Source organism: Acartia tonsa, chromosome 1, assembly GCF_053477335.1.
Source record: "Acartia tonsa isolate MP-2025a chromosome 1, ASM5347733v1, whole genome shotgun sequence".
In the NCBI taxonomy this organism is placed as follows: Eukaryota; Metazoa; Arthropoda; class Copepoda; order Calanoida; family Acartiidae; genus Acartia; species Acartia tonsa.
The window spans coordinates 4,301,325-4,317,403 of NC_137260.1; the positions used below are offsets into that span (position 1 = coordinate 4,301,325).

The window sequence follows — 16,079 nt, forward strand, 5'->3', positions numbered from 1 at the left end:
GTTTAAAGTAAAAAACATAACTTTTTATAAACCTATATATTAATGGCTTTTGTTAAAATGAAGTTTTTTCTCTCCCAAATTTTTTTTATCTTTTACTTTGGTAATTTGAACTGTCAGAAAGCTATCATTGGGTTTCCCTCAGACAGATTTTAGTTTGTATTATTTGCATTTTTATTAATGAGTAAAAATTTTATTTAAAATTTCATTGCTAATTAAAATTCAAAATAAGTAAATAAATATGCACTTGGGTAACATTCTATCAAGTTCTTTGGATACTATAATGTAATGATATATCTGTACTGTGTTGTATTGTACAAAAATTAGGGTTAAGGTGTTGTATCAATTCCGTATTAAATTTTTAAAATTCAAAATACAACATCTAATTTATAAACTTCCAAATGAAAATTCGTAGCTACCTTCTTTCCAAAAAAATAATCCCGTTATTTTTGTTTTTTCTATATGGCCCTTTTTTAATGTTTAACTCTAAGCAGATTTAATAATTAAACTAATGTGATCTAACACCATTTATATTTATTTTTTCGTAGCAGACAAATCATTATTTGCTTCTGATTGTCTGCTTCTAAAATTTCCGCCAATTGGTGATTGGTTGATACAAAACAAGCCCAAATCACAGAACACTATTGGTTTAGAGCGGTAGCCAATATGAGCCGTCCGCCAGTAAGGTCATTAAATTAGGCAAATGGTAAAAGTTGCATGATCCCTTTCAAAACCAGGCCCAGACCTAATTTATGGCCAGGTTTCCTATCCCTTATCCCTGCCAATTAAAAGAAAAAAAAGAAGCAAGTCTTTGAAAAAATACAACTCCAATTTTTAAAAAACTAGCATTAATATAAGTCAAGATAGCAGGAAAGGGAGAGAATATGGTACCTTGTTGTCCTGTTCAATATCAGATGAATAGGATAAATATATCATACAAAAAATTGCTGTCCTAAAAGTTAAAAATATGCATGTTTTAAATGGACGTATATACTTTCTCGTAAAGATTATAGAGTTGCTACGCTTCCTGTTATTTATAAAAAAAACCATGCAAATCAATAGAATAATTCTAACATGTCAAAATTATAACAAACGAGCTTACCGTTAAGGACGGACGGACGTACAGACCGACCCTAATTATATAAAAGCATGCTTTTAAAAATGCTCTAATAAAATATTTATCACACCCGTCCCCAAAACGTCTTTTTTTGTTCTGGTAAAATATCAACTTATTTTTTTTTTAATTTTCCATGATTTTTCAACAACATTCAATTATTTTTTATTATCCTACAATTATAAAAATGCTGAGGACGCCTGTATACACAAATTGTCTTTGTTTCCAGACAAAACATCCTCTGTCAATCCGTCACGAAAACTCATAGTTCAGACAAAGTAACGAACAAAACTGTTCTTTAGGCCTACCTTGTTGGTCTGAAGCTTAAGATCTCAATAACTACTAAACCAATAAGGTTCTCCATTTTAAAGAAGATTTATATGGGTCCCAATGTGGTTTTAGGCTATCTTACTATTAGATTTGATTCTTGTGATGGCTTTAGGCTAGTTTCTCAATCCTAGGATAAAGATCTCGATGGTAAGGCCGCATATATAAAGTTATAGATTTTTAAAGGAACCACAATGGACATGATAATGGCTAAAACTAAAAGCTTAGCATATTTTATATGAACACCTCACGAAAACTATTTTTTACCTGTTTTCCAAAGAAATGTTGCAAAGGCAAACAGACTAATGGATTCTAGACTAAGCATAGAAGCTTTCAAACATAGGTTCCACAGCTACAATGTCGGTCGGGTGATGGTATAAGAAACGGAGAATGGCTATGCCTTCAAACAGGTGCAATTTATAACCATAAACTAGTAGGATATTAATGAAATCAAAAAACTTATTAGTTATTTATCCGTAATGAAAAGAAAGGGGATGTATGTCTGTCTATTTGTAACGTAGAATCTCGCTAACTGCTGAACTTATAGTGTTTTCTTTTACAGTGAAGCCTCTTATAGGTCCAGGAAAGGTTTATACCTAGTTATTTGGGGGGAGGTAACACCACCCATCCCAAGATAAATCACCCAAAGAAAAAAATCCCTCAAACTTATTTTTTTTCTTTTGATAACTAAAATGGAAGGGTTCCCCTTCCCTCAAGTGCCCCTAAAGGCCTCTGGGAACGTACATACATGAGGTAAAGAATGATCTGCAAATGCATAACTCTTACTTTTGTTTTAAACTCTAATACTGTAAAACCGTCTAGGCCTATACAATAAGTTGAAATTGAAGACCAGAAAAAAAAACAAGGAAAACTTCATCAAACTAATTTTTATTTCCTAATTATTATTTCTTAATTATCATTGACTTATTAATTGGAGATCGTTAGATCTATTTTTAGAAAATTGAAGTTAGTCAATAATTTCTAATTATCAGGGCTCGTCAGCCGCAGTCTAAGCCGCATTCATTCGTTCGGCTTGAAATATTTTTTCCCTATACTATTATTGAGAAGCTGAGGGGTAGGGCACAATTAACACCCCCCTCCCCCTTGGTTATGATCTTTTTTATTACATGTTAGATAAGAGTTTTTTTAGTAACAAAGCTACTCTACGATTTGAATTGTCCGTCTGAAACGTTTTGGGGGAAACGTGATTTTCTCAGCTCCTATAAAAGATTAAAGGCTGAAACTTTTTGTCAAGATTTCCATCAATATGGAGCATAATTAAGTAAAAAAACATCCCTAGCGGTCGGACTACTTTTAAGCAGCTTAGTAGCCGCGTTTACAATATATTTTCTCGGCTCCTAGATAAGATACACGGCTAAAACTTTTTGCCAATATTATCTTTATTATGCACCATAATAAGGTATAAAAAATCTATGGTAGTCTGACTGCTTTTAAGCAGCTTTTTAGCTGCTTTTCTTGTTACAACTTACAACATAACCTTACATTTCTAAGGTTGCGTGATTTAATTTTTTGTGTATATTCTCTTTCTTTCTTTTCTTTGATATGATATCAGATATTCTGCTCTATAACTCACTTTGTCAGTTTGTCTATTTCATAATAGATTGTGTGCTTTGCTACTTATGGATGTTGTCATCCTTGTTTTATCAATATTCTGATGTATTTCATCGTCCTTATTTTCGCAATTATAATAATGATTAATTCTTTATTCTTTCAATTGTGATTGTGACCCACTTTTTTATTTTTGTTTTGTTGTTCTTTTGTTTAATGAAAAAAAATTGTTTATTAATAGATGGATAAATATAGAAATAATTGAAAAGTTTTAATACTTTTGGATTAAACTTTGTTCTTTAACAAAGCCGCGCACAGTCATAGAACACTATCTTTTTTAGTAGCGAAACTACTCTATAAATCTAAATGTCCGTCCGTCTGTCATCCGTCAGTCAGACTCCGAAAGGCGGAAACGTGATTTTCTCGGCTTCTATTCAAGATAGACAGCTGAAATTTTTAGGAAGTAAATAAGTTCACATTCTACATATTTCAACCAATATCATAGTTTCACTAGGATTTTCTATTAATTGCGGTATGCTAGATGTGGGTTAAGCAATGATACTTTTAAATTGTTAATCTAATCGATTAAATTGTTAGACTTTGCTTTTATAGATGTTTTCATCCTTTCTCGAAATGATGCAATATAAGTCTATTCACTCGAATATTCTTAGTATTACAGCCACGAATTCAAAGACATGAGATTAATTATTATTCATGAACATTAAAGCCTAAACTCTTTATAGTAATTGACAAAAAAATTATTTTTAATAAAGTTCATCAAATTCTAGATATACCATTGTAATTTATAAAAAAAAAATATTTTTTTGTTTAACTGACTTAATCCGTGAGATTGAGAGTAATTATAGTTTTATTCAAACACCAGTTTAGTGAAGTTTAAAACCAAAGCTCTCTACAAAAAGTTCAATTATATATAAACAAGAGGGTTATAAATAGAAAACATTGTAAAAACGAAAACAAATTAAGTTAACGAGAAGATGCTTTTATCATAAATATTTCGAAAGATTTTTACGATAAAAAATCTAAATAAATCATATATAAGTAACCAATTCTCATCCTACATAATTCCAAATTTTGCTTAAACTAGCCGATATTCAACTAGGGAAATAAGAACGGAAAATTTCCTAAAACCGTGTCAAGACATTAAGAATATTCCCTAGAAAGAAATTACCCAACAGACCAGTCATTTCCGAGATCCTAATTAGCTTCAATCTAAACAATTTTTTTTTTTATAAATTAACCATATCAATAAAATTTGACTGTATATATAAATGTATATAATATTCATTTAATTTATTTATTATTTTGTTGTTTTTTTTCTATGTATGTACACCCAAGAATAATAAATCTAATCTAATCTAAACAATTTAATTTCTTTTTATTAATTAATAATTCAAAGGTTTCGTGATTACAATTTTTTATTTACATAATAACAAAGACGACATTTGTGTATTAAAAACTTTTTGCGGTGGAATTTGTTTACAACTCGCAAGAAGTCGGAGTTGACGTGAATTTTCATATTTTTTTATGTTTTTACAGTGATTTTATGTATAAAATGTACATTTATTGGTCTAAAATTATAATATTTCATTAGAAATTTATAATTTAAGGCACTTTTATCTAAAATATATGTAAAATTTCGTTTTTTTCTTTGTTTTGCATATTTTTTATACTTTTTTGACATTTAAATTTCCGGTCTCATTATTTGTACATTTAACTAAAGATTTACTTTTTTTGTCTTTATATGTTGTTTTCACGTAATCACTAACGGAAAAGTAGAGGGAAATTATTTTCTCTAAAAAAATTTTAGGCATAAGTATTTACGTCTTATTGTACGGTAACCACTAATGTACTAATTTTTCTCCTAAATAGTGAAACTTTTTTTTTACTGGGATGATTCTATAACAAAATGTCTTTATACATGTAAAATAGAATTGATTTTTAAAATCTTCACGCACCCACCTCCCCCGGCCACATTACCTTATTTTGTTTTAGCACCTTAGATTTAATTTAATACCTAATTCAGTATAACGCCCCTTGAGGTCTCTGTAGCTAGTTAATTGCAGCTGCTATACTTTAAAAATTTGTACCTAATCAAAATATGTATGATTATTTATTGAGCATAGTGAAAGAATTTTGTATTTTCAGATGACAAAAGACAAGAAAAATGGGACCTCCACTCCCGTTAAAGTTAAAAGTGGGGGGAAAACCATCAAAGATATTGACCTGAAAGACTGCCCCCTCACATTGGAACGAGTTCATATGGCGGATATATCAAAGTGTACAAATTTCCTCAAACAAAATGGAGATAGCATAGGGATTTATTATTTGATTTGGATGCGTTTCTGTTCTTTACAACTTTTTTTGGGTGGGATGGGGGGTCTTTAACCTTCACTCCCCCTTGAAAACCTTCCCAGAACATTATTAAACTTTTAAAAAATTGTGGATCGATACGTCTAGTTTTTCAAAGATCTTTTATACATTTGAATACTTCAAAAAATAGGACAAGTCGATCAAATAATGAAATAAAACAGGACTGGACGATCTGAACAACCTTCAGTTTCAGCTGGAGGCTGCCCTAGTAACAACAGTCAGCAGAAAGCATCACCTCAGAGATGAATTAGACATTCTTCAGAATATTGAAAAGCACAAGGGAAGAAGTAGAAAAGTACCAGGTATTTTTATAGGTCATGTTAACCTTTTAAGAAACATTAGAATTATTATATAATAGTAATTTTTTTTACCTTACTCATAGTAGCACCCTATAGAAAACTAATCCTGTGAATGTATAACCTTAGAATGTATGTCTTTGATGTGATAGTGCATGGCATTTGTAAACATCTTTCATTTTTTCCCTTAACTCTCATTATCTTATGTATCCACTATCAATCAACATATAAAAAACTATTCATTTCAACTTTGAGCTGAAGACAAAGGTCAATTTTAATAGGTGTATGTAATTTTAAAATTTAATGTAATTAATTTCAGGATCTCCAAACAAACGAGGCGGTTCCAGAGATTCTTTGGCAGGCGCTAAGAAGTTGAAACTAAACTCGGGCAAACCTGTCGACTCAAAGTCCATGAAAACTAAAGCTCCCTTCGGTGAACATGACGACGATGACATAATGAAGCCAGGGAGCGCGGCGAGCAGTGCAGGCATGATCAAAAGTCCACAGCCCCTCCTTCCCAGAAATGACACACCCCAACGTTTCTGGAATTTTGTGGAGCCTTACTGCGCCCCTATCCAGGCGACTGATGTCAAGTTTTTGGAGGATTTAATCAAGGGGTATAATGAGATTGGGGAGTTTTACAAAATTCCTGGCCTCGGGCCGCATTATTCCATCAGATGGGCCAAAGAGGATTTAGAGCGAGAACAGAATAAAGGAATGTTAATACAAAATAAAAACAATGTTTTGAAACTTCATAGATAAAACAAGGATGACAACATCCATAATTAGCAAATCTTTATAAAATCATGGATAGAAATAAAGATAACTTGAATTAAGGAGCAGATGTTTAGTGTCATTTTGAAGTTGACTGGCAGACCCACGGACTCTTTAATATTGGAAATCTTCACAAAAAAAAATAGCTGTATATCTTGAATAATTACATTTCCACCCTAGTATTATGGACTGCCTGACGGACAGACAGACAAAGTAATTATAGATTAGCTCAAAAAAATATTTTTTTTAAAGAAAAAGGACATTAACAGAAAATCCCTATATATACCATAATCGTTCTTCTATCTTTGATTGAGATGTTTAAAGGGGACTATCCACGAACGAGAGCACATGATTTTAAGTACCTTCCAGCATTGATCCTAAGTATTTTCTTTCAGAATATAATAGGTCACCATATGTCATTAATGTATTGACGAGAAAATTTATGTTTCACCATGTTTTTTTAGGTATTTTAATTGATTTTAAAAACTTTTATGAAGCTAATTCTTTTAATAAAATTGATATTTGATGATACATATGCAAATACTCGTGAATATAGATTGTAAATTAATCCATTATAGCATTTATATAAACATACATATGGGATATAATAAATGTGCTTTTAACTTTTTTTAATTTTTATCATTTGACAACATGGACAATTAAAGACACCCCGAACTCAACAAAACGTTTGATAGAATTTTGACTAAAAACCTGAACATTTTTTTTACTTTTCTTCAACTTGAAGTGGTGAAACATAGATTTTCTCGTCAATATATTAATTATTATTAGTGACCTATCATATTTTGAAAGAAAATACTCAGGATCAATGCTGGAAGGTACTTAGAATCACGTGCTCTTGTTCGTAGATAGTCCTCTTTATTAGGTATATAATTTGCATTCTTTAATATCTCTTTTGAATAAACATTAAATGAAGGATCTGAAGCTTCTGAGGACGACAAAGCTGGTGCAAAGTTTGATGGAAAGAATGATTCTGTTCCATTTGGAGATTTAACACAAAGACTGATTCAAGGTTGATAAGTGTTACATTCATATATATTTATTGATACCTATCTTTTATAGGAGCTACGTTCTAGTCAGTACTGAAAGTTCTGTTCTTGTTTACCTACCTATGGCCAATATGTTATTTAAATCTTATTTTCATTAAAAGTTTGGATATATTTGTCATTGCTTTCCATGATTTGTCTGAACCTTCAAAAATGTTGGGGTTAAGTTCTGTTTTTGAGAGAATGGGAGGTATGTTATTGACCATGAACCCCTTTTATGAAAACAATAGGTATTCTTTAACTAATCAGGCATACCTAGATATTTCTATGATAAAGAATTACTTTTAAACAGGAATAAAATCTTATTGTGTAGGTTTAATGGAGGAGAAGCAATCCTCAACTGAAGACAATATCGAAAGATCAATGGAGCCCTGTGGCTCTAGAAACTCATTCATACAATCTCTTAGAGTTGCTCAGGAATAGATACTTAAATATTTTAATTCTGTTAAATTGCTAAATTTTTAAGCAAAGCTTTTGCATAATGATGATAGATCTGTACGTCCGTCAGTAACGGATAGCTTGCAAATGGTGATATATATATTTTTTTATATTGAATGCGTTTTTACTCTTTAATTGTCAATGTTTGTTTGTCTATGTTATCTTCGCTTATATGAATGTTTCATCCTTGTTTCAAAGAAAATCATCTAAATCGTGTTTGGTGATAAATATTTAAGTATTAAACAAAACTAGGATGATTCGTTGGAGAAACAGATTAAGAAAGAGTTGGAAGAAATGGGTATTCTTTCTGCAGAAGAACTGGATGGAGGGGAAGGTGGTGGTGTTAATGGTGGCGATGAAGTGCTGGCAGAGTTGGAACGTTGCCAGGCTGAATTAAAGGTTAGTGATCCTGCAGACGCAAAAACAGGGATCTTCAGGGATAAGATAATGAAAGATAAATTAATCTTCATCCAAAGTTGCTAAAACAAAGATTCTTTCTCTATATCAAAACTACTTTTAAGACAAATGGTTTTATGACTTGTGTAGTGTGTACTTTTATGACAACTGTTGTTATGATAAATATACCAGATGTTAAAATATTTCTATGACAAGTGAACTTTTATGACAAAAAGTTACCTAAAGCTTTATAATAGACAAGTGCATTTTCTTGACAAATTAACCAGTTATACCTTACTTACAACTGTTTTTATGAAATATACTTACACCTTTATTTTATATTTTGGCAAAAGATTTTATGATAAGTGTACTTATGACTTATTTATATATTAGGCTGTAGCTGCACACAACCTGTCACAGCTGCGGAACCTGGCCAACCTCTCCAGAATTGAGATGGCCAGACAGGATGTCAGATCTAAGCTGGAGGAAGCAGATAATGAGGTATTGCTATTTAGTATTTATTCTTTGGAATTAAATAATTCTAACAGCTATTTTAGGTTAAGGTTAAATAAAAGCAATGACAGTTATTTTAATACATTTGAATCGAGTTGGCAATATTTTATTTTCCATCCTTAAACATATCCTATCAATGCTATTATATAGGTAAATATTTTTAATCTTAAATGATAAGAAATTATTCTATAATAATGTTCGAAAAACAAATATTTTCTACCACTTAGGTAGTTTTAGAAATATACAAAAACTTGAAAATCATTTACGTGTACCTTATTATGTAATATGTGATTGTGCAACCCCTAAACGTGTCTCATTATTCAAATCAGCATGGCAATCATTTTATTGCATTTTACTTAAACACAGTGATTAGCATGGAAAACAATTATTTTTCATTAGTGGTAACTCTTACTACCTACCTATAAAAATCAAATTTTTTTTGTGTAAATTAAAAGCCACCTTGTAAAACTTTCTTTTTCTTTTGTATATCTTAAAAGCACTACCTAATATTTTACAACAAAAAATTAACTTTATTTAAACTCTTTAAATGCACTGCATGGAACAATCCCCTTAGAATTTACAGAACAACAACTGTCACTGATGAACATTTTATTTTATATTTGTCTAGGTGAAGGAAGCATATCTAAGAATATCCTCTGCCAGAGTTAAGAAGCGAGCTCTTACCAAGAAAGAGAAAGATCAGGCCTGGAAGGCAATCAAGGATAGAGAGGTCATACTTAAACAACTGGAGAGCATATGACATATTATTTAAGTTTTATGTTTAGCCTTTTATGTCTATTCTATATACATTTAAATATTTATTTTTACATATTAAAAAGTAATATCTAAATCTCCAATTTGATGGACAAAATAGTTTGAGTAGAGTTATCTAGAAAATTAAATGAAAAAATGGGGTTTCTATTTTAAATACCTAGCCAAATAACGATTCATTTTATTATCTTAAAAAATTGTGTGTGAAATTATTTTATAAGATAACCCAAAAATATTGCAATTGAAACATTATAAATTGAGAATTGTCAAACATTTTATATTTTATACTAAACCATTCTATGTAGTTTAGCTTTTTTGTTATTGTATGTATTGTATTGTATAGTTTTATTATATTACAATTAATTTTCGCGGATTTTTTCTGTAACAGAAAAAAATGCTATTTATATTGTTCTCTAGTTTCAGACTAGGACAACAAAATGAGCTTACATTGGACCCTGATAGCTGGTTTCCTATACCTGGAGATATTTGTGGTCCTGGTGCTTATGATCCCCTTCATTTCCAGCAGAACCTGGCATAAATTCTTTAAATCTAGGAAAGTTGATGTAATATTTAATAAGATGCTTTACTTTTAATAAGATACTTCCTCAATTTTGTGTTGGATGCGGGGTTGTTTAAAAGGGGGGGGGGGGGGCGAAAGTGACACTCTTTGAAACCAAAACTAAAAGTCAACAAAGGAACTCAACTAAAAAAAGAGTTACAGGTCTGAGATTTTGCATGGCAGTTGCTTTATAGGGGTAAAATATGGAACTGTGAAGAAACGGCGGCGCAACTGCCGAAAACCGCCGTTTCCTGCCGAAATTTGTTTTGCCTTTTCTTGGCGGTTGCGACGCCGTTTCTTCACAGTTCCATATTGTACCCCTATAAAGCAACTGCCATGCAAAATGTCAGACCTGCAACTCTTTTTTTAGTTAAGTTCCTTTGACTTTTAGTTTTGGTTTCAAAAAGTGTCACTTTCGCCCCCCCCCCCCCCCCCCCCCCCACCTTTCAACTGGGGCTAAAATAATTTTTGGGTTCGGAGGGGATAAAAATCTGATTCATTGATGTAAATCTTCAAAATGTTTTTGTCTAAGGCAAACAATTTTTAGCGGGGGAGGGGGAGGTTACTACCCTTCCTCTTGAGAAGTCCTTGTACCCACTGTTGCTTTGCATTGTGCGTGGAAAGATTTCATTCGGAGACTTAATAAAATCCATCAATAAGATAGGTCTCACATTAATTTGAAACTAGATTTTTGCACGGGCTTGAGAAGCAGCTGGCCCCTGCCTTCTACATTATTGCTTCCATCCTGCTCCTTTTCTTTCTGGATGCTGTCAGGGAAGCATGGAAATACAATGCAATTGAACACAAGGAAATCAATCAAATAAATTAGCTTGTAATTAAAGTTTTCGAGATTATTTATACTAAAATAAGTCACTTAAAGAATGCGTATACCTACACAAAAAAATATTTTCTCAAAAGAATGGAACTTTGAATCCATTACCTACTACTTTATGTGTTTACTACGCCCCCTAGATGCCTCTAGGGGCATTTAATGAGGAGGAAGTTGAATTTGATAATCCTTTTTTTAGATTTAAAAAGAAATTGATTAAAAAAATTAGAAATTGATTTTTTTGGGGGTACAAACTGACATACTGACATCCTGTTACTTTATTAGAAGGATTATTATGTCTTTAGAGGCCTCTCGGAGCATTCTAAAGTAAAAGCCTAAAAGGAGATAGGGAGGTCGACCCACAACCTTAAGAAGTTTCACCTAAAAGCAACCAGCGGTTAGCCCTATGTTTTGGTACAAAAAAAAACAGACATATTAACACACGTCTCATCAATTTTATGTAAGACTTTACAAACTTAATGCTTCAATATAGATTAATGTTGATTGATTGATATGCTATGATTAGGAGGGTATTGGTCAATCCCATCTGGACGCCCAAATGCAGAACCATATGCGTCTATTCAGGGCTCAGAGAAACATGTATATCTCAGGTAATGTAAAATAATTTAGAAATGATTATTCAAAGTTCACAATAAATCTGTGTGTATGAGGTAGAAAATGAATTAAAATTGGTCACCTAAAAGACATAAAAATTCAGAGATCTAAGAGGGATAAGACAATGACCGACAAATTGATGTAGAAATTGATGATACACAAATTTACCCCTTCTGTAGATTTCAATTAGCGGTTGAAGCGTTTGTACACGAAACTTAATGAACCAACCAATCAAAATTCAATGATTGTGTCCACTGTTGTAAATCACAGGAATAAGAAAACGTTTTTATAAAAATTTTGGAGACTAGTGTAGTAAACAGCCCACTTTCCCCTCTCTCCTTTTGTTTGAACAATAGGTTTTACTTATAGACAGATGATATATTAAAGTATATTTTTCTTTTAGGATTTGCTGGATTTCTGTGTCTGATTATTAACAAGATGGTTACCCTACTGTCCAACAATGCAACCCTGCAGGTTTGAAACCATTTCAACATAGGTACAGGTGTTCTGACCTGCATAGTATTTCAGCTTAACTGCCCACAGGTAGAATTTTAAAGTTTGTTTCTAGCCATTCTGTGTTGACTTCTGCAAATATTTCAACTTTATTTACACACAGTTTCTTAATTTGTTCAATAGTTTCTTACATCAAAGGTGCGGTAAACCTAAAAAAGAATAGACCATTAGACTAATCCAGATATCCTTTACAATAAATATATGCATTTGATTTAAAATTTAAAATGTTTAAAATTGATAAAAATAAAACCTTTGGAATGATTTTGAATTGAATATTTTTTAGTGACAGAAGGTCAAACTTTATTTGCTTTTGTAAAAGAAATTGATTGAATTTGAATTATTGAAGAAAGAAATTAAAATAAATTGGTTTACAATAATAATTAAACTTACATAGTCTTTCTCAAGCATCTTTTACTTCAACATTTCTTGGCTGTCAACATCAATAACTTCATCACTCATAGCTTCTTCATCATTAATCTCATCATCATCTTTGGTATCATCATCAACTGTATCATCATCTTTGGTATCATCATCAACTATATCATCATCTTTGGTATCATCATCAACTATATCATCATCTTTGGTATCATCATCAACTATATCATCATCTTTGGTATCATCATCAACTATATCATCATCTTGATCAGATCATCAGCAATCAACTCTTATCTCATCCTCTAGTACTCCTTTGTCAATGGGTGCTCCTTTGTCAATTAGTGCTCCTTGTCAGCTTGGGATTGTCAGCAGCTGCAGCTCTAAAATAGATATACTTGAGGAGCTGGAAGATGATGATAATAAATCAACAGTTATTTTAAAGACTTGGCTTAAGATTCTTTTGTCCAACACTATTAAAGATGACTTAAAGGATTCAATTGATGATACTGAAGATATTGCTAGTTTCAAGGCTCTTTAAATTTGACTCTTAAATATATGTACCTTTTTCAAGTGGCAGTTTTGCTTGTAGGCCACTTCTTGCAGGGTTCCCTCTCTACTGGGTTGGCTCCACTCCAAGCCACTCCTAAAGATCATCAGATTAGGATTGAATGGATACATAATCATCAGACAATTTAAACTATTCAGTGCCAGATTCAATTTTAAGGAGATCAACTTTGCTTGCATGAATTTGATTGCTTTAAACATCAGATAGCATTAAATTAAACTTTACACACCTGCAAGCTTCCCAACTCAAGCTCAACCCTTGTTTGGTAGGGTGTTGGGGATTTGAGTGCCAGACATTTATCCACAGTTGACCAACTCTAGTGTTGCTTGATCCTCCTCTCTGAACTCTACCAGATCATCTCTGTCACCATCACCATCAGCAGCAACAGTCCTTAACAAGACAAGATCAGGATCAACATCAACAATGCCTCAGCCCCACCTCTCTTGGCTACTGAGCAAATTGTAAAAAAGAGTCAAAATTCTACCTTTTTAAATCTTTGGTTTCTTTCAGATTGTTTCAGACATTCATTTTAAATAAAACACTTAGGATATCTGGAAATAAAATTAACAATTAATAAGGTCTATTCATCAATAATCTTTCCTGCCTATGACTGCTAACTTAAGTTAAGTTAAGGGAATTAAATGCAGCAAAAGCAAAATCAAGAAAAGAATCATTTAGACTTTTACATTTACATAAGAATCATTAATATTGGCATCCTATTTACATAAAGCCTTACTCAAGCTAAACAAGTTTAAATAATAATTTCATAACTAAATCTTCTTGATCTTTGGTGGAAATAATCATCTGGAGGATCCTCTTGACAATGGGGACTCTTCTGCCAATGATGATCTAGAAAATTCAGAAGATTAAGGTGAAATTCCATTTTGCTGCTCTAGATGTACATTCTGTACAACAGGGGTGTATTATATTCTGAACAAGATTAATTTTTTTCCCCTGCTACAATTTTTTTTATATTATTCCCCCCCTTAGTTTTTTCCACTAAGGAGGGGGAAAATGGAAAAAAATAAAAAACTCTATATTTTATCCCCCCTCCCACATATTTTTTAGTTTTTTGTCACCAAGGGGGTAAGGGGGGGGGGGGGGTGGGGGAATGGATAAAAATGTTTCAGTTCTCCTAATTTTTACACATTTTTCCCCTCATATTTTTTATTCCCGGCCCTTTACCCCTTTAGCAGGGTCAATTTTGCATAATATACACCCCTGTATAGGTATAAAAGATTACAAATACAATGAATGTTATTGTTCAGATTCAATTATTGTAAAATGTAGATGTGAAGAATGGAAGAAGGGGGTGGGTGTCATTATTTTAGTCCGCTACAAGTTTCACTTTATGTTAATCTGATGTAAGATTTTGGTTTTAAAATATCCATTGTCCAAAACTAACCTATTTGTAATCAGGCTGAAAAAGAAGCTGCTCTGAAACAAGCCGACTCCGCCAGCAAGGCCGCCGAATCCCTGATGAAATCCGGGGACGGCGATGCTGGAAAATCCGCGAAAGACAAGGAACTCGAAGCCAAAGTTGCGGAGCTGAAGGAGAAGCTGAAAGAGGCCAATACAAGTGTGGAAAGCATGAAAGAGCAAGCGGAAGGCGTTTCAAAGGAATTAGGATATTAGAATTTAAGATTAAAATAGATGGCAGGAGTGTTGCATAATTTGCACAAGATTCTTATTTTCTCCTACTAGTTTAAATTAATATTCTGTTATTCTCAGGTATTTTTTGTGTCTGTAGATAAGAGGACAAGTAACTTTTTGCTGATTTTTCAAAAATTTCCCAATAATTTTTTTATGATTTTGGTCAGAGCTCCATTTTGGTCGAGTTAAAAAAAAAAAATTGTATGATAGTACCTATCAGCTGATGTTTTCAGTAGGTAGGTACACTTTATTTTCACATTTTTTGCAGCTGAAATTATCCTGTGCAGAATATACATTCCTACACAATACCTTCCTAATCTCTAAGCTAATATCTTGGTTGTATCAGGAGTATGACAGGCTTATGGAGGAGAAAGATAGGCTTCAGAGAAAAGTCAACATCATGGGGGATGACAAGAAGGATAACTAACTATCTATCTATCTGTCTGTCTGACCTACTATCTATCTATTTTCTATATATCTATCGTCACTATTGACCGTTCTACATGCTGTTTCACAACAAAAATATTTTCTTACTGCCAGGAAAAAATCTCGACTTTATGTTTTTTTAATTTCTTATCCTTTACCTAATTTGCAATACTGCGAACTTATCATTTTAGTTTAGTTTATGCTTGACATGTTTTAATAATATGTAATGGTTTATTATAGTTACTTATAGCATCATATTAAAGATAGCTTTCCGCGGATATTAAAAATTTTTTTGTAGATTGAAACCAAACTTCCCGAGGGGACCAAGGCTCGGGCTAACAAAACTGGTATTAATTTTATGATTTTTATTTTAATATTTGTGGAAAATTGTCTGTAATACGATGCTATCCATGATTTTTCTGTATGGCTGAGAACCGGTTCTAATCCAGCGGATATTAATCGGTTTCGAACCATATTGGAAAATACCTTAATCATACAGTACTTAGTTTCTGTATTTAAGTTGCTTTTTTTCATATCTTTTTAAAATCATAAAATAAGCTTTTTGAAATGATAGTTAACTGTTTTAAGATATGAATTTTTTCGTTTTTAATATGTTAAATTATGATATTCAATGGTCTATATACTATTTTTAATTTTGTTAGTTTATTAAAATGAAAGAGTGCTACAGTCAGAATATGTGATAAAATCTGGTGTAATAACCCAAATTATGAATTGGTACTTTTAATAGGTATTTTTCCAACTTACCAAAGAGTTTTTAAATTTTGTTAAGTTTTAATACTTTAAGTAATAAATTGCATATTTTAATATTAGATTAAAAATTACCAAATGTAATAATTTGCTTATGCTTGTAAAAATAACCTCTTCTTTCAGACG

General features: G+C 31.9%; 2 protein-coding genes and 1 long non-coding RNA gene across 3 annotated transcripts; 2 read left to right on the plus strand and 1 right to left on the minus strand.

Moving 5' to 3' along the window:
• Positions 1-5,147: 5,147 nt before the first annotated feature.
• Positions 5,148-10,067, plus strand: Ada3 (transcriptional adaptor 3). Its single transcript, XM_080177748.1, has 8 exons — positions 5,148-5,340; positions 5,558-5,700; positions 6,014-6,406; positions 7,400-7,498; positions 7,846-7,947; positions 8,221-8,369; positions 8,760-8,867; positions 9,508-10,067. The coding sequence occupies exons 1-8, from the start codon at positions 5,174-5,176 to the stop codon at positions 9,637-9,639; spliced, it is 1,293 nt and encodes a 430-aa protein (XP_080033874.1). The 5' UTR covers positions 5,148-5,173; the 3' UTR covers positions 9,640-10,067.
• LOC145332768 (B-cell receptor-associated protein 31-like) lies at positions 10,043-16,077 on the plus strand. Its single transcript, XM_080177856.1, has 6 exons — positions 10,043-10,199; positions 10,893-11,015; positions 11,563-11,649; positions 12,057-12,127; positions 14,526-14,724; positions 15,104-16,077. The coding sequence occupies exons 1-6, from the start codon at positions 10,088-10,090 to the stop codon at positions 15,184-15,186; spliced, it is 675 nt and encodes a 224-aa protein (XP_080033982.1). The 5' UTR covers positions 10,043-10,087; the 3' UTR covers positions 15,187-16,077.
• LOC145333010 (uncharacterized) lies at positions 12,157-13,029 on the minus strand. The gene is made up of 2 exons (XR_013884411.1): positions 12,557-13,029; positions 12,157-12,315 (listed from the first exon to the last, which is right to left on the minus strand). It is a non-coding gene; the product is annotated as an uncharacterized LOC145333010 (long non-coding RNA).
• Positions 16,078-16,079: the final 2 nt, after the last annotated feature.